General features: G+C 31.7%; 1 protein-coding gene, 1 non-coding gene and 1 pseudogene across 2 annotated transcripts; 1 reads left to right on the forward strand and 2 right to left on the reverse strand.

The window, feature by feature from the left end:
* The first annotated feature begins 1,256 nt into the window (after positions 1 to 1,256).
* LOC110411205 (pathogenesis-related protein PR-1-like) lies at positions 1,257 to 2,143 on the forward strand. The gene has a single exon (XM_021421257.2). It carries the CDS (start codon positions 1,396 to 1,398, stop codon positions 1,894 to 1,896), a length of 501 nt encoding a protein of 166 aa, XP_021276932.1. The 5' UTR covers positions 1,257 to 1,395; the 3' UTR covers positions 1,897 to 2,143.
* Positions 2,144 to 2,942: 799 nt separating this feature from the next.
* On the reverse strand, positions 2,943 to 4,070 carry LOC110411204 (pathogenesis-related protein PR-1 pseudogene; annotated as a pseudogene).
* Positions 4,071 to 16,393: 12,323 nt separating this feature from the next.
* Positions 16,394 to 16,503, reverse strand: LOC149527513 (small nucleolar RNA R71). Its single transcript, XR_016350947.1, has one exon. It is a non-coding gene; the product is annotated as a small nucleolar RNA R71 (small nucleolar RNA).
* Between the last annotated feature and the right edge of the window lie 8,420 nt (positions 16,504 to 24,923).

Below are 24,923 nucleotides of genomic sequence, written 5' to 3' on the forward strand. Positions count from 1 at the left end.
TTTTTTTCATTTCATAAATCAACACTTTTAGTGCTAAGAGAATAAACTAATATATACTTTTTAACCTATCAATGATAAGATAATAGAACAATTCTTAAACATTAATGACAACAATCCTTGTTATTGGTAAAACAAGTTAAACACATTCTTTTGCGTATGCATGATATTAGGAAAATATTCTATACTACTAGTGTACCATATTCTTATCAATTTTCATTGAAAATCCTTAAAACTTCTCTCTATATTTTTGTAGAAAAGTGATGTTAAAGTTGAACATGAAAAGAAAAAAAAAAAGAGATTATTATCAGTTCCAAAGGAGAATATATATTATTAGACAACACTTTGTTGCGAAATCCATGAGTTTGTGAGACAAAAAAGTTTCAAAGAATTTAGAATTCCCCGGTGATGAATTGAAATAAAAAAAAATGTACAACAATAATAGCCGAATAGTACCTCTTTATTTTTCTTTTAATGGGAGGATTTGAATTTGAGAATTTAGCAAGTAGAGCGACCTGTTATTAAGTCAAATGTTTGAATTTATCTTTAAATCTTGAATATGTCAAAATATGTTATTTTTGAAGAAGTAAATTAAATGCAGGAAAGTGTACAAATAGTAAGAGTTTTAGAGCATAAAATTTTAGAATAAATCCATATTACAAAGTGAGAGAGAAATGGAGAGATGACAACTTTTTTTTGTTATTTTGAGAAAATTAATATGACCCATTGTTTAAGAAAAAAAATACATAAAAATCGGGTATAGTGTTTGGAAAATAGCCAGCAATTTAGCGTTCTTAGCTGTATGGAATAACTTAGTACAATATTCAATATATTATAGCTTTAACCAAACAGTTTACGTGACGTGGTGTAGTCTGATTGGGTTTATTGAGAACTAGATTTTATATAAAACTATGAAGTGAATATTATATAACTATAGAGAACCTTGAACAATTCCAAGTCTCTCCCTCTATATATATATATATAATCTATTCCAAGACCCAAAAAAGAATAAATATTATTCAAAAGAAATGTAAAATGAAGACAACCTGATTTCAGTGCTTCCAGCCACCAGTGACAGGTTTTGTGTCGTTTTATGTGTTGTATTATCCGAAACTTGAGGCGTGAATTGATCAAAATGATGCCATGAGAAAAGCAAGCGCCAGTGTTGAAAATTATGAAATCTTAGAAAGTAAAATTTAATCTTTGAAAACCTTTGTCCACCCCACATTAATAACAAATGTGGCAATCATAATCGAACATGCCTGCCACCCCATAGTTGAAACTTTTTATACAACTCCTTTCTTCCTTATCTAACAAAATTAAATAAATTAAAATTCTTCATCTTATATACCCTGAGATCCTTGCTGTACATTGACCCCCAGAAACAACATTCCCCTGATGGACAATTCTCAAACGAGAGCGTGCTATGGCGCAATCATCGTTTTCCTTCTGCTCATCTCAACCACTCAGGCCAACTACCTGAGCCTGGTTAACCAGTTCTTGGCTCCTCAAAATGCTGCTCGTGCTGCCGTTAGGATGCGCCCATTGGTGTGGGATGCGAGGTTGGCGCGATACGCTCAGTGGTATGCTAACCAGAGGCGCAAGGACTGTGATTTGAGGCACTCCAATGGACCTTACGGGGAAAATATCTTCTGGGGAAGCGGCAATGGCTGGACGCCGGCTCAGGCGGCTGTGGCCTGGGTTTCAGAGAAGAAATGGTACAATTACTGGTCTAACTCATGCGCCGGAGGGGAGCAATGTGGGCATTATACACAGATTGTGTGGAGCAGAACCAGAAGAGTTGGGTGTGCCAGGGTGACTTGTGATGGAGGGAGGGGTGTTTTCATGACTTGCAACTATGATCCTCCTGGGAATTATTTTGGAGAAAGACCTTACTGAATTTCATCAATAATTGCTTTCATGAACTTTTGCGAGTGGAAGTTTATATATGAAGGTCAAATGTGAGATTAACTTTTCACATATATAGACATAATGTATGGGGTTAGTGTGATTTTATATGCAAGTCCTTTCTTTTTTACCCACTTTTTTTTTATTTTAATTTGCTGATATTCATATATCGATATGGAATCTAAGCTTGGGAACGAACAAATAATTGGTACGATAAATCAAAAATCTTGATTTTCGTGATCACATTTTCTCCACATAGGAACCGGTTGCCTGAATTGTAAGGTTTTCCTTGCTTTTTCTTTGATTTATTTATTTTGGTTTTCTCTTTCTTTAGTGGAATAAATCAACCGCGTGCCATAAATACCTTCAATAATTTCATAAGAATTTTCGTATTAAGGACAAAAGCACAGCAGTCATGGTCACCCAATATTTTATTCCTGATTGGTAATATTACTTATTAAATAATGTTTCAGAACAAACTTTACATGGATAGATGAGTAGCATTGTAGAAAGAGAAAAAGAAAAGTGATAATAATGTTAGGACCAATCCATATGAGACCACTTGAACGTAGATAACATTGAAGACGAGCGGTGCAGAGCGTAGTTGTATAACCTTGCAGCTGCAGTGGTGGCGCATGGGAAAAACACAACCACAGAGTAGTATGTGGTGACTTCACTGATGTAAAGGGTTTGGTAGAGAAATGGTTGTCTTGTCTTCTCTCTTGATACTTGTAACCAACTTTGTCCTCTCTTCTTCTTCTATTCTAGCGCTTAACTAAATACGTCCAATCATCCAAACTATCCTTTCCAAATCATGAGGTTTTTCATTTTTTTTTTGTAGATTAACTTAAATGTCCAATATATTTTGGGCTACAGAAAGTCCATCTTAACCAGTGTGGCCCAAATTTATGTCAGCCTGATTCAGAGATATCCAAATCTATGGGCCTGGGACGCAAAAAGTTTGTGATGTACCCTGGCTCTTCCTCCCCTGAATAGGGGTGTGGTGCTTGCAACTGCGAGAGTTACAACAAAAAGATGCACAAATCGCTTTCTGCCGAATTCCCGCAGAACATGCAGGATTTCAGATACTATTACAATTAGTGAGAACAATACGCAGGACATATTCAGAATTTAGCCCCCTATTCCAGATCCCATTTGATTTACACCAGAACACTATAAGATCTAGCTATTTCCACACTCAATTCCATACAAGTACAAAGTTATATATATATATATATATGTTTGCAGTAAATACCTTAAAATACTTGTTCAGTTCACTATTTTTGAAAAAAATTTCTTAACTTCAATGTAATAGTTGTATTGAAGTGAGCTAGCTAGCATCAGAAGTTTTTTCGAAAATAGTACTGAACTTGAACAAGAGTAGTTAAGGTACCCCTGGGAAGAAGTTTACAACTAGTAAGAATATTCAAACTCCAGCATCAATATGGCTTTCGCCAATATAGTTACCCGGTGGATCATAATTGCAAGTCATGAAAACATCTCCATCCTCACATACAACTCGAGCGCAGCCAATTCTTCTGGTATTCTTCCAAACAATTTGCGTGTAGTGGCCGCACATCTGTCCCTCCTGGCACGAGTTGCTTGCATAGTCATAATATTTTTCTTCCTCAGACCATGCACTCACAGCATCACTCGGCCTCCACGTTGAGCCACTGCCCCAATATATGTTCTCCCCAAGCTTGAAATCATCCTCTGGAAAAGAGTGCTGAAGCTTGCAGTCTGCTCTTCTTTGGCTTGCCCACCACCGAGCATATTTCTCAAGCTGGAAATCCCAAAACAAGGGTAGCTCCCATTTTGCTGCCCTAACCACATTGTGTGTGAACAAAAACTCTAGTGATTCGCCAACGCAACCCCAACAGAGTTGCTTGGAAACTTTGTAATATGTTTCATTTGCGGGTTTTGTGCCATGAGCTCCAGGAGATGGAACTGACTGGGAAGTGGCCAAAAAGTTACCTACAGCGAGAGTGGATGATAGAACGAAGAAAAGGAGCAAATGGGGCTGCATTTCTCTTGGTAAAGAGCGGCAAAACAGGAGAGACCGTTAAAAGTCCTAGGTCGGTTTTGTGTGTTGGCTCTGATTTTGGAGGCTCCCTTCCTAAATTTTTATATGCACTCGAAGATGGGGTTTGGCCTACTGTCTGATGACTAAACGAAATTGCATTATATTGAGTGGATCACAAGCTCCAATAAATTGTTAATTAAAATGATTGTTCATTCTTTTCTTCTTTTGCCTTTTAAAGTGTGTGAGTTGGTGTAAGAAAATGTGATTGGTGGCTGTGAATTTTGAGCATGCAATAATATATGATTGAAGGTTGTCTCGTGAGCTTAGGCTATGTGGTGCCCGTGAACTCTGTCTTGTTTGTATTATGGGACAATGTGCCCACTTTGGTACATTCTAGATTATCAGCTATAATTTGGTTCACACGCGTCCGCCAACGACGCATTCATATGTCCGATCATGATTTGATTTGTGCTACTGAGTTCTGCTCACCCATGCCTCCGAGTTATCTGTTCCTATACATTAAAAGTCTTTTGTAAGGGCTTCAATTGGACACCATCTAGCTTCTCAATTAGGTGACAAGTGGCATGTAATTGAATTCCGAAAAACTATTTTTCGTTGTGGCATGTAGTTGGATTAGGAGAAATTATTCTTCATTGAGCAATATGGTGTTTTCCTTGCATGCATGCAGATGCAAGAAAATGAGCCCATTAAACTAATTGTCGGACACATAGATCATGTTTACCTATATCTGTATATTAATTTGTCTTTTGAGAGGTCTACTTGATTCTGCGTGTCATCTCCAACTGATTACCATGTGGAAATCAATTGACTAAATTGGATTGGAAGATTTTTTTTTGTGTTCGTTTTATTTGAAGGTCTCTTTGGGTTTTTTAAATCTTTAATCTTTTTCTCTCTTGAGGGCATTTGCAGATTTATAATTCGTTTTAATGTCTTTTTTATCTCTTTTTATGTTGTTCTTTCTTTTTCTACAATTTTCTTCTTCTCTTTCTCGAGTTTAATGCTTTTATTAGGTAAAATATTTGAAAAGCAACACATATAAATTTTTCACCTTTTTTTTAGTCATAAAGTATTGGTATAGATAGAGTGCAAGATTATTACTTGTGTCAAATTTTGCATGAATCAGTATTTACATGCAAGTTTATATTTACAATTTAAACTTATGAAACATGCCAATAAAAGCACATAAGAAGGTTATTTTCTTAACATATCTTAAATAAAATTCTTAAAGATTTTAAAATCATGTGAATCACAAATAAAAAAAATTCTTCTAGACTTTGTTCATTTCAATATTTAAAAATTACTAATTGCGAGAAAATAGTTCACAGAGGTTGTTTTTGCTTTAAATGTTGATTAATTTTAAATTTTAAGTAACATAAAAACATAGTAACATACATGTGTGGTAACTTACAATAGTATACTGCAAGATAGTCATATGACGGATATATCTTAATTTAAGCAAAATGGTTGATGTATTGTGTCACGATTCATGAAGTGCTATGTCATGATATTTACTTGATATCTACTAAATATCTCTGATCTATAATACTACAATTCCAAGCATAAAACATAATATCCTTGATATAAGGTGTTACAGTACCAAGTAAAATACTTGATATCCTTAATCTGTAGTGCCATGCTTCAAAGCCTAATGTTTGATATCATTGATCTAGGATACTATGATTTCAAGTATAATAAATGATATCTTTTATACTACTTAATTATATCTTTAATTTGTAATACTACGTTTTCTAGTATAATGCTTGATATCCTTAATTTGAGGTCCTACAGTTCTAATTATAATGCTTGATATCCTATTTTGTAGTGCTATAATTCCAAGCAAAATGCCCAATATCCTTGATTTGAAGTTCTATGGTTCCAAGCCCAATACCAATTACTATTAGTTTTAAATAATTGTTTACTCACAAAATTTTATGTTTTATTGCATATTATCATTGTATTTTTTATACATGCTTAGAGTACTGGGAGAACATTGATACACCACCTAAAACAAAAGCAAAACAGAGCATCTTTTGTGGAGCTTTGAGAAAGTCTTGTACTAGTTTTTGTATACAAACACTGCTTTTTGTAACTAAGCTAACAATCAATATATAAAATTACAAATTGTCATAATATGGCTTTATATTTTCTACTACTGATTGTAACATTTTGTATATGTTATTTTTAGTACATGGGTTTTCTTTAGTCTTCACCTACAACAAGTTATAGAATGAAAAATATGATAAACGTAACTATTACAACACGTATTATTGTCTCCGTGTGCAAAGCACCGGTATGTTTCTAGTAATTAATTAATGGAAGCATTTTCTACTATCATTTTTTAATTTAATCCCAATTAAAATTATGCACTATCTATCAAAATATTTTATACAATTTATATTTAGATAAATTAACAATCTTTGTTTTCGTATTTTCATCTAATAATTCTATTTTATAAAATTATTTTAGTCTAATTTTGTAATTAAATATTAACTAAGTTCTTAATTTTTAATTATAATTTAGTTATTTTTGGTTGTGTTTATAATTAGTTTATTTTTAAGTAAGTTATTTTAATTTTATGTTATTTCTTTTAATTTAGTGATTATTTATTAGTTTTTATATTTTTGTAGGAACTAAGATAATTGGGCTTAATTTTGATAAGTAAGGTATTGAAAGACTCGGAAGTCTACTTGCATATGTTTCAGTGTTTGGATCATAACTTGCACTACAAAACTCTAAATGCTACAATTCTTAGATCATTAAAAAGCTAACAGATAGAGCTAAAACTTTTATAGAAGATCACTATACCCAGTTTTGCCTCAAAGATAGAGAAAATTGTATCCAAAAATGACTAGCCGTACTATTGCGAGAATGACAATTTTAAGACTAACAGTTGATGTTTGAGCCTTTCAATATACTTTTAAGCCCAATTAAATTAGTAAGTCAACTATAGGTTAAGTTTGTTAGTATAAATAGGATATTTTAAAGAGATATTAGAGGAAGAATTTTTGAAGATTCAAGAAGCAAGAAGTTTAGGTTGAAACTTAAAAGAGCAAGGTTGCAGATATTTGTTTTGTTTTCTTCATCAGCTTTTATTTTTCTTATTACTCTCAATGGTTGAATTTTATATAATATTATTTATCTTTGCAAGTATGAGGAGCTAATTTTCTTTTTCTAGAATTACAATTGAACTCACATGTAATTTAAATTTTTAGTCTATTTCTTGCTTATTTTCAATGGAATTGAATTGTTTATTCCAATTTGTTCTTAATGTTTTTAATTGCTTAGTTACCAATTAAATTGATTTAGGAACCTAAACAAACTTGAAAAAAGGAGTTTAATGTAAACTAAGATCGGGATAACATATGATCATATTAATTGATTTATATACAGGATAGGAATATACATATGAGTTATATGTAGCTAGATTAGAGCTTGAACTTAATGAGTCTGTTTTAAATTTAAATACATATTTTCATAAGATGAGTCGAGAGATCTTTATAAATATTTGATAAGTTAAGGAAAAAATGTAAGATTTAGATGAAGAGTGAGAAATATTGTAATCCTAAGCTTGCTTGATTTAATTTTTACTCAAGTTATTATTACTTTGATTTTTTCTTTTTAGTTTAAATTTTGGTTAATTATTTTAGTTAATTAATTTAGTTATTTCGTATTGATTGTTTGGATAAGATTGAATTGTTTTAATTTTAGTACTTAGTAAAATTTTACATCAATTTTCAATGTAATTGATACTCTGTTTATTTATATACTATCTATTCGATGCATATACTTACATAAGTAGAAATTTGACATTATCATATCATATAAATATAAGTTATTAACATTTATATGAATAAATACGAATATGACGTGATTAACTAATTGTGTTAGAATTTTAAACACATACATGGATAAGTTTAATAAACATGTAACACAACATGATATGGTTAACATGTTTATTAAACTTGTTGATTTAAATTTTAATTGATACAACACAATTTGTTTACATTATTAAAATTATAGAATTATAACTTATTTACTTATTTACACTATTAAGACAATTAAATTAATATATATACAATTAAAATATAATTTTGTTATTTAAATTTATAATAAAAAATTATAAATATCATAATATTTATCAAATATAACAAAATTCAGCATCAATACATCTTAATCATCAAAAAAAAAATATATTTTTATATGAATCAATAAATGGGTCTTAACCGCACATTAAATCTATCGACCCAACAAGTGAACACCATTAAATAAATAAATAAACAGGCTAGAGGTTATATGGTTATACAATAACACGATTAATTAATCGTGTCTCAGATAAATCTTAAACGAATTAAGTGGGTTTGACATGGTTAAGGCACAAGTTATTGGTGTCTAAATTGTATCGACATGATTAAAACAAAAAACATGATTAACCTAAACCCAAACTTATTTAAATTCATATTATGTACAAAATTGTCAAATTTGTACCTACAAGCATAACAAAACCATATAGGAAATTGAAATTACATTAAAATGGAAAATGATCATACCTCAATTAATCCTCTTAAAATATCAAAGCTACTCATCATACCTCGATTTATTTCTCTTAAAATGTCACAAAGGAGGCCAATATTAGGTCAACTGAAAATTAATCATGATGTATTTCCACAAGTAAAGCTTTTATAAATATATATATTATTTTCTTTGTAATGGTAATTAAAATTTAAAAGTATCTAAAACATCAAAATGAATATTAAAAGTAATAAAAGGTATAATTATAAATTTATTTAATTTTATCTGCCTCATAATTATAGCTGAGTTGGGCCTCTTACATCTTGATACAGACTCCATTCTATGGATACTTTAGGCTGTTTTGATGGTTTAACTTTTTGGGCTTTTGGCTTCGTACAGCTTTTTCTTTTTTAATCCGAAGTTCTTGGTTTGGGCTTTTTGTTTCTTAAGTGTGGACTCCTTTTTGGGTTGGTCATGCTGCCGTTGTAGATGCTTTCTAAGGTTGAATACTGCCACCAACACCACAGACACCAACCCAAGGCCACTCCTTTCACAATTCCCACCCCCCACGTGCTGGTGCTGCCGCACCTGTTTTACTTGTATGGTTTCATCTCCCATATGAATTCATGATGTGTTCTTATCAGTAAGATTATGCCCATTATTATCACAAAAATTTCAAATTAGTAATCCTTAATAAATACTATACACATGCATGTTATGCCCATAATAATAATAATAACATACAAAACAGCACATTGAAGGATAAGTACTCGTCAATAAAGATATGAAAGGAACAGGCATATGCGTAATAAGAAAAGCAAAAAAGAAAGGAAATATATAAATATATATATATATATCAAGGCAAGAAAAACAAGTGGGGAAGTCCGGGCGTGCCCGGAGAAGGCCATGGTGGTAGAAAAATAACATGCACATGGGTAGGCCAAGTAAAGGGGTTGATCGATTAAAAATTGTATATGTCATCTTTCTTTCTTTTTGGGTGAGAGAGATCTTTTCATCTTTGAAAGATTAATAATGATTCTATTCGTTTGATAGTGATGAAAATGTTTACTTAATTCCTTTGAAAGATGTATCCTCGTTGGAACTTTTTAATATTTTTAATTGTCGCTTTAAACAAGTTTATTATTTCTTTACTTATCTTTGTTTCAACATTTATGTGTATTTTTATTTATGTTCATCGAGACATTTTAATATTTTTAAATCATATTTGTTGAAATAATTTCATATTATTAAGTCTAAGGCAAATCTATCAATTGGCATTTCAAGAAACTTTCTGAAAGGTTTGTTATTTCTTGGGAGAGTCCTTTCACAAAAGTGGAAATATGGGAAGCACTAGCAAGCTATGACGAGAATGAAGTCCCTAGACCAGATGGCTTTAATCTCAATTTTTTTTCAAAAAAACAATGGGACATTGTGAAAGAGACCATTATGCATTACGTTGAAGGCTTCCACAAGATAGCCACTTTAGATGGGTGCATAAACACGTCTTTTATTACCTTGGTCCCGAAACAGGCTTGCCTATCTTTAATTGGTGATTACCAGTCCATCAGTTTGGTTAGTAGCCTTTATAAAATTATCGCTGAGGCACTTGTTAACCGGATGAAAGGGGTATTGGAGGAAGTTATTTGAGAAAATTAATTTGCTTTCATCAAGGGTAGGTAGCTTATGGATTGTAGTCTCATTGCAAACGAGTTAATTGACCTCTTTAAGAAAAAAAGGAATGGGGGTTTGTTCTTCAAAATCGACTTTGAAAAGGCCTTTTTAGCATTGAATGGGGCTTTTTGGATATATTCATGAGATATATGGGGTTTAGTGAAAGGTGGAGAGCTTGGGTCTGAGCATGCAGTACTACAACTCCTATCTCCATTCTCGTTAATTGAACCCTTTCACAACAATCTCATATATGTAGAGGACTGAGACAAGACTGCCTATTGCCTTCTTTTCTTTTCAGTCTTGTTGTAGAGGCTATTAGCATCTTGATGAGAAAGATAGAAAGTGAACATATTATCAAGAGAGTTACTGTCGAAGGAGATGAGCTTGCTATTTCTCATTCGCAATTCGTTGATGATACGATAATCATTTGTAAACCATCTCTCGATAATTTGTTAAATGTCAAATGTATTTGAGATTCTTTCAAGCTATTTTCGATTTTAAGGTCAACCTCAACAAAAGCTACCTCTATGAAATTGGATTGGAGCAAAGGTTGGTGAAGAGTGGGATAGGAAAATTGCTTGTTCAATTGGGAAACTTCCAACTACTTATCTAGGGCTTTCGTTAGGGGGTTGATCCGACTCTCTTAAGATATGACAATTTGTTGTTGATAAATTTAAAGCCAAACTTTCAACATGAAAAGCTAGGTACTTATCCATGGGTGGAAATACAACACTTTTAAAGTTTATGTTCAACAGCTTGCCCATTTTTTACATTCCACTTTTCCAAATCTTGGTTGGTATTAGAGAACAACTTGACAAAATTCAAAGACATTTTCTTCAGGGTGGCTTAAATGGGAAATGAAAAATTCATGTTGTTGATTAGAACTTAGTTTGCCTTCATAAGGAACTTGGAGGTCTTGGGGTTGGCAACTTGAACCTGAAAAATTGTGCCCTCCTCAATAAGTGGATCTTGAGGTTGGGTAATGGGTCAGTAAGCTTATGGTGGAGGGTTATTATGAGTAAAACAGGTTATAGAAATGACAGCCTACTTCCATCGAAAGGTGTTCTAGAATGGTCTCTGACATTTAGTGTAATGTTACTAAACCCTTTTCCCATCATGACAACGGTAGTCAAGTTGTAAACGATAATTTTGGACTCTCAATGGGGAATGGTCAAAAGATCAACTTTTGGCATGATCAATGGATTGATGAAATTGTACCTAGTATCATATTCCCAATAATCTTCGCCTTAGTCATCATTAAAATGGTATGATTGACAAATATGGAAAAAGGTTTGGTAATGTGCGGTAATGATGTTTAAAACTAAAGGGAAGGCTTTTTGGATGTGAACTTGATTGATGGGAAGCTGTTCATCATTTCCTTAATCAACAAGTTTTAGGTAGAAATTTTGATGATAAATTGATCTAGAAACAAACTTAAATGACTATTACACAACCAAATCCTTTTGCAGTATATTCTTGGAAACTAGTCATTGGAAGGTGTTAGCTTTAAAGTGATTATAGTTTTGATTATGATAAAATAATCTAAATTTACTAGAATATTATTTGAGTGATTCTTGACAAGTCCTTGAAATGATTTAGTTTTCATATATTTATTCTTACATTATTACAAGCCTGATTGTTTTAGTTGTGTGAATTCTTGAAGCTATTAAATTATCACACACTTGTTTTACAAATGTCTTGAAGCTTGAATGACTTAATTATATGAGTGTTAAATTTGTTTAAAAGAGTTTTATTTATGATCTCTCTAATATTTAGGTTTGATAAGTTGAAGTTGCAAAATATGTTCTCAAATGGTGAGTTTTATCTCAAAGCATTCGAAGTCATTAATCTACATTACACTAAGCTTGCTTCAAGTGAAGAAGCTTAGTCATCACTCAACATTTGATCACAAGGAAGATATGGCCAAAGTTACATGCTAAAATGTCAAGGAATCTTAAAGAAACAAACTCCAATCAATCCTAAAGCAAGGCAAGTCAATCTTATGGAAGAATGGGCAAGAATGAACAAAGAAACTTAAAAAAGTGACATCTATAGTCAAACCCCATAAAGCCTATAGTTGACCTAGGAACAGTGGCATAATCAATCCTGTTGAAACTATGGTCAACCTTGAAACAGTGCCAATCAAACCTTTAAGCTTTGATGAGAAAAATACAAGCTTTTTGGAAGAGATTGACTAGAGAAATTTCATAGTTTGCTACAAGGGACCGTTAGACACAAAATTCAAAAAGAAAACGACTAGTTTCTTGCTCTAATAATCTCCATTGGCTCCAAGACCTTTCCTACTATAAAAAGGACCATTTGGAAGCATTTCAAAGTGAGGAAAATGAAAAGAAAAAGGCCAAACTCTTAAGAATTAGAGTCTTGAAAGAACATGAGAGAAACCAAGCTTTTTTGAGCTAAAATTTCTTTGTGCTTTCACTCCCATCTTTAGATCTTATAGTTTTACCCAATGTTAGGCATTCTTCCTCCATTGTACCAAACTAGAAAAATCTATCTTTTAGAGGCATTATTGCTATTCTTGTAAAGATTCTAACTTAGCTTTGAAAAGCTAGTGTAAGGATTATGGTTGATCCCAAAAAAAGCTATTGTATGAGTTTGTAGTGATCTTGTTAAAAACCATGGGTTTGTGGTGAACTTGTTAAAACAATGGGTTTATAGTGAGCCTGTTAAAAACAATGGGTTTGTGGTTGAGGCCGTTGGGTTATTGCTTGATCTCATGAAATAACTATTATGAGGGTTACCACTTTATCCTGTTAAAAAGTAAGAATCCATTTTAGTGGATTGAAAATTCCTTGGTTAACTAAGGGAGTGGATATAGACACTTGAAAAGCTGAACCACTATAAAAATTTTTATCCTGATTTACTTTTATGCTTTTTAATTTATTGTTGAAACTATTTTAGAAAAATCATTTGCTTTGATTTTAACATAAGTAAGAAATCCATTTTGAAGAAGTTTTCATTTTTACCTAGTATCTTCATTCTATCATTGTTTGTTTTGCTTTATTTCATTTCAAGAGAACCCATTTCATAAAGTGCTTGTAGTTTGATTCATACTCTTCACATCTTGGTTGGTTCTTTTCTAAATCCTTTTCAACCATCACAAATTGTCCATTCCTTGTTGAAAAGTTTTTTGAAATGTTTTTCTCAAAGTTGCCTTTATTTGATTTACATTCAAAGAATGTTTAAGTATTTCAAAGTAACCATTTGTCTATGTTTGATTAAGTAGCTTTAATTAAAACTTAAATATACATCAAGGTTTTTGTTGAAATTCCTCTTACAAGGTTTCAAAATGAGTTTCCTAGTTGAGGATTGATTTTTGAGTCTTCATAGTCTACCACAATTTTGTTTGAAAGACATTGGAGTTGGTTTGTGAAAAGAACCATAACCATAATCAACTAGAGTTTCTTAATAATCGACTATAGCTTATTGTTTTAACATTTTCCAAAATTTTTTGAAATTCCATTCCCTCCTTGTTGGATATTTTCATTGAGCTAACTTTTTTAATAGAAAGATCTGTGGAGAAGGCCTGCACCTTTGAAGGTTGAGTTGTTTTGCTAGCTCATTCTAAAAGGTAAAGTTGCTATAAGAGAAACTCTTTTGAAAAAAGGCTTTATCTTGGTTGAAGTTACTGGATGCCTCATATGTATGAAAGATTATGAATTTGTTAACCATATCCTTTTTTATTATGCTAAAACCTAGCATTTATGGGGCTTATGGGCCAACAATTGGGGGTTTAGTTGGGTCATGCATAAAGACCCTTTGATCAATTTTCTTACTTGGAATGAGGTTGCCAAAGTTCTTAACAATCAAGATGCTTAGAGAATGGCATTCCCAGCCATTCTATGGACTATATGGATGGGTTGTAACGATGTTTTCTTCAATGGGAAGATATGGGACTGTCACCATACTTTTGATATGATTAAGCTGCGTATTGCATGGTAGGCTCAAGCCAAGTAGCCACACTTGAACTTATTGATATTGGACTTTGCAAGGTTTCCTAATGTTGCTATCACCTCTTCTAGTCCTTGGTTGGTGAAACTTAATGTTACATGGCAACCACCATTTCGTAGTACTCTTAAGTTTAATATTGATGGAGCATTGAGTAGTAACTAATAATTCTACTTTATATAGTTATTTTGTCTCAATCTATTATTAAAAGCCAGCTAAGTTCTTGAGTTTAGATTAGGATTTAGTTATTTTTCTAATTAGTTTGCTATTATTAAGTTCTTTTGTCTTATATTATTTTATGTTTATTTATTTTAGTTGTATTATTATTTATTAGTTTTTTTGCTTTTGTAGGATTTTGAGGAATAAGGCTTCAAATTGGCGAAGAAAGGTGATTAAAAGACCATGACTCTATTGGTACATATTGCGGTATTTTGAGCATAACTTCCACTCTAAATGTCCAAATGATGTGATTCGTGAACCATTAGAAATCTAAGAGATAGAGCTACAACTTTCATAAGATCGCTTTACCTAGTTATACTTGGAAAATGTAGAAAAATACATTGAAAGTTGATGGAGTACAGCATGCAACAAGAGGAGGCTTGAAGCCAAGTGAGCGCTGTGACGTTGAGAAGGAAAATCTAAAGATTAGTGCGGGAAAGAAAAAGGCTATGGGCTGATTAAGGTTTTATGGGTTTTATAATTATTCTAAGCTCATATTAAGAGCCAATTAGGCTTAAGTAGGGAGAATTGGTTAATTTAGCGGTATTTAGAGATAACTTAAGAAGAAGTTAACTATAAGAAAAAGTTCTAAGAGAGATTCAAGAAGTCAGAAGTTGAGGCTAAAGATTGAAGATTAAGGCTACCAATATTTATTTTTCTTTGTCCTTAGTTTTTATTGTTCTTGTTGCTCTTGATGGCTAAGCTTCATATGTTTTTATTTATTTTTACAAGAATGAGTAGCTAATTTCTTTTCTCTAGGATTATAATTGAACTCTCATGTGGTTTAAATTTTTAATCTTTTCCCGTTTATTTTCAATGGAATTGGATTGTTTATTCCAATTTATTTTCAATTATTAAATTGATCTAGAAAACTAAATATAACTTGAGAAAGGGAGTTTAGAGTAAGCTAAAAATTAAAATAGTATATGATCATATTTATTTACTTAGATAAATAAATTAATTTGTGTATAGGATAAAGATATACCTATGTGTCGTACGTAGCCAATATTAGAGCCTGAACTTAATGAGCATGTTTTGATTTCAATTCACATAGAGATATAGTGTTTTGCTTAAAATTGATTTTTTTTATAAGAGTCTAGGTTAGCAATTCAATCCATTGGAATAAGTTAAGGAAGAAAAGTAAGATATAAGTGAAATGTAAGGGATATTGTAATCTTATGCTTGTTTAATTTGATTTTTATCCAATTTTATTATTGCTTTGATTTTCTTTAGTTTAAATTTTTTAGTTAGATTTAGTTAGTTTATAATTTATTTAGTTACTTGCTTTTACTTGATTGGATAAGACTAAATTGTGTTAATTCTATTACTTAGTGAAATTTATTAATTCTCTATGGGATTGATACTCTGCTTACTAATATATTATTTGTTCGATATTTATTCTTACTTGAGTAGAGAATAAATGACAAGTTCTTGATGTCGTTGTTTAGGAATTGTTTTTTAGAATTTTTACTAATATTAATACCAAGCAAATTTAGTCTTAATTCAAATTTCATTTTTTTCTTATTTTCAGGCATCTTTGGTCATTGTATGCAGAAGAGAAACTAAAATCTTATTCCTTTTGATCCGAAGATAGAAAGAATGTTTAGAAGACTTTGAAGGGAAAATTTGTAAGTTTAAACTTTAAATCAGACAATTGCTAATAATAATAATAATAATAATGGTAATAATGCTGTCAATTGAGTTCTTGAAGAGAACAAAACGTTGCGAGATTATGCTATTTTTTTTTCTTACAAGGCTTGCACCAAAGCATTAGAAAACCTCTCGTCAATGCAAATAATTTTGAAATCAAGCCTGCTTACATTTAAATGATTCAATTTTCAATTTAGTTTGGTGGGTTACCTAATGATGATTCTAATATTCAATTTTCAGGAAATTTATGACACTTTTAAATATAGTAGGCTAACTAATGATACTATTAGACTAAGACTGTTTCCTTTTTCATTAAGGGATATGGCAAAGAGTTGGGCAAATTCACTTCCAACGAGATCTATCACTAAATGGGAAGACTTAGTTAAAAAATTCTTGGAAAAATTCTTCGTACTTGCCAAGACTGCAAAGCTGAGGAATGATATAGCTTCATTCACACAATTTGATGGTGAGTCATTATCTAAGGCTTGGGAGTAATTTAAGGATTTGTTAATTAGAAGATGTCCACACCATAGGCTTCCTTAATGGCTATTTAATGGCTACAACTTTAGACATTTTATAATGGGTTGGCAAGTTCAATCAGATTTACAATTGATGCCGTTGCTAGTGGGGTATTAATGGATAAGAATCTTGATAAAGCTTATAACTTGTTGGAATAGATGGCATCTAATAACTACCAATGGCTTTCAAAAAGATCTAGTTATAGAAAAACTGCTAGTGTTTATGAGATTGATGCACTTAATGCCTTGACTACACAAGTAGTTGCCTTGACAAACAGATTTGATATAGTGGGGGTTAATGTTGTCCATAACTCCTTTGTGACTTGTGACTTGTGTGGAGATAGCAATTTTAGTGATCAATGTCCATCTAATTCTGAAGTAGTTCAATTTGTTGGGAACTTCAACAGGCAACGGAATAATCCTTATTCCAACACCTACAATCTTGGTTAGAAGAACCATCCAAAATTTTCATGGAATAACAATCCAGGGCCTTCAAATCCAAGGCCAAGCATACTTTTTTGCTTTCCACAACAAGCTAAACTTTTAGTCTTTGAAAAGAAGCTAACAATGGAAGAGATGATCGTGCAATTTTTAGCTCAAACTAATGAATACATGGTCGAGAATAATGCATACATGGTGATAAATGATGCCATCATTCAAAGTCAAGCAGCATCAATTCTCAATCTTGAGACGCAATTGGGCTAGTTAGCTAATGCCATCAATAATAGACTTTAAGTTACATTACTTAGTGACACTGAGCCATATCCAAGAAGAGAAAGTAAAGAGTATTACAATGCAATCACACTCTGTAGTGGAGAAGAGGTAAGTGGTAGTGATTTTAAATTTAAAAATTTGGTTAAGCCTGTTGAAAAAGATGCTGAAAATGAAATTGTCATTGAAAAATCTACTAAAATATCTAAAGAAAAAGCACGACTAAAACTTGTTCTAACACCTCTACCACTTTTTTCCTTAACATTGTCAAAAGTAGAAATTTGACAAACAATTCAAAATATGCCAAGTTATGTGAAGTTTTGAAGGACATCTTGACCAAAACGAAGAAATTTGGTGAGTTTGAAATTGTTGCACTTACTGAAGAGTTTAGCGTTATAATTCTGAATAAGCTTCCACTAAAGCTTAAGGATCTAGGGAGTTTTTTTATCCCTTGTACTATTGGTAACTTCAAACTCTCTAAAGCTTTGTGTGATTTATGTGCTGTTATCTCAATTATGCTTTTTCTATTGTGAGGAAACTTGGAGTTGGAGAAATACAACCTACTGCAATTAACTTGCAATTAGCAAACAAATCAATCAAGCACCATGTTGGGATTATAAAGGATGTGTTGGTTAAAGTTGAGACGTTGTACATTGTAGTGGAGTTCTTTGTGCTTGAGATGAAAGAGGATGTGGAAATTCCTTTAATCTTGAGATGACCATTCTTGGCTATTGTAAGTGCAATCATTGATGTGAAGAATGGCAAGATAACTTTCAAGGTTGGAAAGGAAGTAGTTGAGTTTAATATATTCAATACAACAAAGTATCCTTCCTCTATAGAAAGTTGCCATAGATTGGATGTAATTGATGAGTTTGCTAAAGAGGTTTTTGGCAAGAAACATCGAAAGAAACCTCTTGAAGTTTTTGTGGGAAAAAGTTAGCATATTCCACCACCTTCAGTTACTCTTGATTTTAAGGTTGGACAATAAGTGTTACTAACCAAATTAGTCAAGCTATTTCCATAGAAACAAAAATTAAAGTTGTCAGGTCATAACAAAGTGATTAAAGCCACTTTTTATGGTGCAATAGATATTTGTAGTGAGGCTATTGGAACATTCAAAGTGGATGGGCAACATCTCTAACATTATTGGGAAGATGAATTAGATCGTCGAAGATCCTCAATCATTCTAGTGGACAACAATAAAGATCGGCCGTAGTCAAACTAATAACTATAAAAAAATGTTTCTTAGGTGACAACCTAAACATTTTAATTTAATTTATTTACTTTAAATTATTTTTATTTATTTATTCAGTATTTGTTCTCATTAAATATTGATTGAATTTTTCTTTCTTTATGCAAGTATAAAAATAAAAAACAAGCAAAAAAATGCACCTGATGTCGTAACGTAAAAGGGAGAATGTCTCGACACCCTAAGAACATGGCCATGACACTCAAACAACAGCGTCATGGCCCCTTGGGTTTTGAACCATGTCAAATTGTAATAGCAGTTGACATCGTGGTGGCCCAAGGTTTGAAGCACGCTTAATTGAAGGGGCCTCTCAAAGCTGTGGTGCTAAGAAATTGCAAAACAACCATTTGGTGGCCTTAATGCGATGCCATAAAAGCCACACTAGGTGTCAAGGCATTACATCAAAAATAAAAAAATAAAAAAAAACCTAGACCCCATTATATAAACCCTTTTTTCTTCTCCCATCTTCTTCATTAGCCACCATCTTTTTCTTTCTTTAAAATTTCCCTCCTTTCATTCTTTTTTCCTTTTCTCTAAAAGAAAAAAAAAACTTTAGTCAAATCCTATCCAAATGCATCCTTGCTTTCAACCATTCAACATTGCATCTTCAATATTCAAGTAAGTCCACTTTTCTACACTTGTGATTTTTGAGATATTGTGGATTGTTGGATTTTAACTACTGGAGTTAAGAGTGCCTGGTGAATAATTGTTTGGTGAGTTATTTGGAGTTTAATTTTTGAATTATTTTGTAGAGATCGATCTTAGATTACTAAGCATGGCACTAAAGAGAGCTAGGATTAGTGCTAGTAGTTCTTATGATAGGACTAGATTTATCTCTCTTGCCATTGAAAAGAGATATAATAATGAGGTAATTTATAAAATCTTAGTGCATGAAAGAGGACTTGATGTTAGTGAAGGTAAGTACCCAAATATTCATGAAATTATTCTTGTTAGGTAGTGAACCACATTTTGTAAACAGCCTTTTGTAGCTGTGATGCCTATAGTTAGGGAATTTTATGTTAATGGAAAGGAACATAATAATGGGTTTGCTTTTGTTCGAGGTAAATTTGTGCCCTTTACTACAGATGCTATTAGTGATTATTTTAAGATTCTAGAGGCTGTAATTGATGAATATTTTACTTGGGAGTTAGATTTTGATGAGGTGATTAATTTTTTGTGTAAGGGTAATGGGGAGTGGAAGATGTTTAAGGGCCTGCTTGTGTCTTTTAAGATGAGCCAACTTCATGGTGCCTACAAGTGTTGGCTATTCTTTATTGTCACTAGATTGATTCCTATGAAGCATGTTAATGATATTACCAAGGATAGAGTTCTGTTGCTTTATTGTATTTTGATTGGTAAGCCAATTGATATTTGGGAGACTCCACTATCCTTCGTTCTATTAATACACCTTGTGAAGACATATGGTTTCCATCTTTGATCATTGAGTTGTGTAAGAGAGCTGGAGTGGAGTGAGGCTTTGTTGAGGGGTTGCTCTATCCTAAAGGCCTGATTGATGATAGTATTGTGGAAAAGTTTATGCAACAGGAGTAATATACTATTAGAGGCAGTTCGATTATTGTGAGGACTCGAGTATCTCATTGTCAGGTTATATCAATGGCACAAAGGATGAAGCAACTTGAGAATCGCATGGAACATTAGGCAAATTACATTCAAGCCATTGAGCAGATGATGAGAGCTTATGCTCAACATGTGGGCATGGACAGGTTTATTTCCCCTATTCGCCAAGTGATTCCAAGAATGCTAAGGAAGCAAATGTCGATGATAAAGAGGAAGACATCTAGATTCTTTCTATCAATTGTTAGGGGAGTTTTTGTTTTCCTTTCTTTTTATTTTATTTTTATTTCTTTTTCTTAAACGTAAGGGACAATGTTTCGTTTTAAGTTTGAGGGGTGTTTTTAGATTTTGTTTTGTTTATGTCTTTATTTTTATGGTGTGGTTGTTTTTATTTTATTGCTTTAAATTTTGCTATTTTTTGCTTTTATAAAAAAATTTTTAAATATAAAACATAAAAAATTAAAAAATCCAAAATATAAAATTTTCTTGAGGTGTTCAAAAACCTGGTTTATGATTTTCCCTATCTTAGGATGATATTTGGATTATCTTATAAATTTGGCTTTTGGAAAAGTATGGATAAGATTTAAGTTTGTGTTGATATTCTTGTGTTAGCTTCATTGTAGGATGGGACTCTTAATAACCTGCACACTTAATCTTTTACTTACAATTAGTATGTAATTTAGAAAAAGTGTATGTTGATAAAAAATATGGTGAAGTCAAGGATTCTAGAATTTGTTTGATTCTCTCTTGAGGTGAAATCTTAGATAACTTTTTGGATAGGAAATGATTTAGGCCATCTTTGAATTGTTTGAGCCTTTTTAAGCCTACCTTTGTAAATTTTATCCTTACTACCAACTTTTGAGCCTAATTTTCCTTTTCTTTGACAAATACATATTTATAGTAGCTTAAGGATTTTTATGTACCTCTAATTTTAAATCTTTCACCCTTAGGTATTTTGATCTTTCTAGGAAGTATCTTAAGCTTAAAGTTAAATTAAGGGAGAAGGGTGAAGTGATGACAAAGGTGATTGGTGTTAAAAATGTACTTTTTTTCATAATTGCAAAAAAATAAAAGAAAAAGAAAAAGAAAAAAAAATAAAAGAAAAGTGTATCATAAGTTATAAGGAAGAAAAAAAAGTAGAGCTCTATATAGGTCATAGATTGATTAATTGCTTATGGTGAATTTGAGTTTAAATATTTCCTTTATCATACTTGACCCTAACCTTATGTTACAAGCTTAATAAAGAATTATTGATATTTGAATAAGTATTAGTCTATATTAGTGAAAAGATGATGCAAAACAAACCTATGGGATCTTAGTAGTAATCTATGCTTAGAGTTGGCATAAATTAATCTGAATTGTATGATATTCTTTGTAAGAGATTATTCACACGAACAAAAGTCTATTTGAAAGTGAATTTTCATTTGAATTGATGCATGAGTTTAAGAATTATCTGTATTTTATCTTAGATTGGAATTGATGGATAATTCTTTAAGGAAAAATAGGAAAATCAAGACTTGGTGAATTTTTCTCTTGCGAAAGTCTTTTTATTAACTTTCTTTGTGTTTTTTCTTTTGCTTGAGGACTAGCAAAATATTATGCTTGGAGGTGTGATAATTTTAGTTTATAGAATTATTTTATCTCTTTTTGTTATTAAAACCTTGTTAAGTTCCTGAATTTAGATTAAGATTTAGTTATTTTTCTAATTTGTTTGCTTTTATTAAGTTGTTTTATTTTAAGCTATTTTTTGTTTATTTACTTTAATTATATTATTATTTATTAGCTTTTATGCTTTTGTAGGATTTTAAGGAATAAGGTTTCAAATTGGTGAAGAAAGGTGATTAAAGGACCAAGATTCTGTTCGTAGATGTTACGATATTTCAAGCATAACTTTCACTCCAAATGTTTAAATAATGGGATTCTTGAACCATTAGGAAGCTAAGAGATAGAGCTATAACTTTCATGAAGATCACTTACTAGTTATGTTTTGACGATGGAGAAATACACATTGGAAGTTGACAAAGTACAATAGTCAACAAAAAGAGGCTTGAAGCCAAGTGAGAGCTGCGTGTCGAGAAGGAAAATCTGAAAGATTAGTGCAAAAAAGAAAAAGACCATGGGCTGATTAACGTTTTATGGGTTCTATAATTATTCTAAGCCCATATTAAGAGCCAATTAGGCCTAATATAAATAAATCCAAAAAAGGCTCTAATACCACTACTGGGTTTATATATGGATGACATGGTCAAAATATGCACTTTGGAATAAGAATTAAAATTTGGTTACACAACCAAAACATGCCTCCACCCATTGATCACCTTAGTGATATTTAATACATAAAAACATAAAATTAATTAAAATTAAGAAAGTTACCTTTCCAAGTGAACTCATAATCAAATGCGTCCTTTTTGGTGTTGAAAAACAGTATGCACTTCCTAGCTTGAAAGAATCCTAACCAATCAATCGCTTGGCCTCTAATGTTGCATGCACAATTGTAACGAAACTTTCTCTAAGGAGAAAGCTTTCAATCACAGGCTTGTGCTAGCAACTGGAAAATGGTTTGTCTTCTCTTTTTCTTTGATTTCCAGCCAAGAATTACAAGAGAAGTCATGCTCAATTTCTCTCAAAGGTGGCAGCACTCAAAAAAAGTTATTAGTTTTTCTCTAAAACTAGCACACTTATTAAAAAAAGTTATTAAAATTGCAAAATAAGCCCTTCAATATTAGAACTTTTATAACATTTAACTAGTACCTAATTAAACTATTTTAATTAGGTTTCTAGTAGTAAAAACCTAGTATATGATTTAAGTCTAACTTAAATCACCATACTTTCAATTTAATCCATATTGCAACCTTTTGTATGTGACTTATTAGGTTTTTAATATGTTGGCAATGAAATTGAATTATAATTTTGTTAATTAACTAATTTAAATAAATCCTTTCAATTTAAATTAACTAATTCAATTCCATAAATCAAGATTGGCATCTAGCAATGCATCGTGATCACCCAATTGTTAGAAGAGTCAAAAGGTTCTTTGACAAGCTTTTAGTGTACAGTCTATCAGTGTAATTCATTTTCTCGTCATACATCCCGAAAATGATAAGAACTTGGTACAGTGTCTACTATTATTGAACTCTATATTTGTTCCTGCAGTTATGACATTAGCTTTATAGAGACTTATGAAATCTTTTCATAATCTCCATGTTGCCTTAGCCAATGACCTCAATAAGCTAATGTTGACCAAAAACTAATGGGATGTCTTTTAAAACACTTGAGGTGATGATTCCTATCTTGACCACTCATTTGCCTTCGCATGCTTTATATTACGCTTAAAAGCATTCTATTTTGGCATCTTTGGTTAGGCACCCATAAAGATGAAATCAAAGTATACCACTCCACACATAAGATGACCTAATGTCTCAAGTCTACGGAGTATTTACACAACTAACACATGAGAAGTCTTGTATAGACACTAGAGTGTATTACCAAATACATTTCTCATGGCAAGTCATGTTTAGTGAACTTGATCTCCTAAGCAAGCACCTATATTCTACTTTCAAGTATCTCTATATTTCAATCTATAAGATCGATTGCTTATTTTCAAAGTTAGAACATAGAATATACTAGTCTCTAAGCATCATTGATGTCCAATCTTAATGATTCATTAACTAGGAACATTTTGATATTATACTTTAATGCATAAGGATCTCATAACTGCAACCCATTGTAGTTCCCTTACAAGTCATATTAATCTCATGGACTTCATTTAATTAGACTTATAACTCATTATAATTGATGTCTTATTGATGAAGAAAAACTTCTAATCATTTAACATGAATGATATTGTTACATGATTGGAATCAAGTCTTAATTAATCCTAATTGGTTGCAAGGCTCATCCCAACGTCTCCCACTAGCACAAAGCCAATTGCTACCGCATGGTATGTGGATTCAATACATCTAGCAATTGTGTCTTCATGTAGACTTGCTTGTGCCCTTCAATGTGGTTAATTGTTTTTATCTATCTTTATGATGTCCATGTATCACATCATGTCATATTACTATATCTAGATCGAATGAGAGTCGGGTTCTACTAGTATGGCTCCATTGTTACAGTAATAATGTTCAGAACTCTTCATTAGTTCCATGGACTAACGATCTAAGTATCTTTCTATTAGAGTCTTTTTTAATAAGATGTATATGACTTTAATTATATACATGCACATAATCCTCTTTCTTTCTTTAGAACCATTCCAACTAGAATATGCTGCATGCATCATATGCATTTGTCACTTTTCATTGTGCCATCTGCCTTTTTTAAATTTTGGCACTTTCTTTGTATACACATTACATCCCATGTAACTGTATCACTAAAGAATTGTATTCACTCCTACTAACCTCCTTATGTGTTTGAGATAAGTACATTTGTACATTTTATTAAATCTAACCTTTTGGATCCCATTTAATATAACAAAGTGTATAATTCCAACAAAAAACATATTTAGTAATTCATCTCATAGGAACAATACATCTCCAATGTATCCTATTAAATCCATAAAGTTCTCAGACATATGATTATGTATCTTCATATAAAATTTTAGATTTAGATTCTAATGTAACCATGTAATACTAAAAAAGCTCTTTTCTTTGTGTCATTATGCTCCCACTAAATCCAAGATCCTTTGTGAGAGTAATATTCGAACTCTTTTGAATATTTCATAATGTTAAATACATATATCTCAATGTATGATTGGAATCGGATTGGTTTGGAATAATATAATTGGTTACATAGATATTAGAGATATATGGACTAAATCATATCACTATATGAATCTGATTTCTTTTTTGAACAAACATCTTTTTGTTCTATTTATAAGAAAGCTCCATTTTACATGAATCTACAT

Source organism: Theobroma umbraticum, unplaced genomic scaffold, assembly GCF_002168275.2.
Source record: "Theobroma umbraticum cultivar Fairchild unplaced genomic scaffold, ASM216827v3 scaffold_56.0, whole genome shotgun sequence".
NCBI lineage: Eukaryota > Viridiplantae > Streptophyta > Magnoliopsida > Malvales > Malvaceae > Theobroma > Theobroma umbraticum.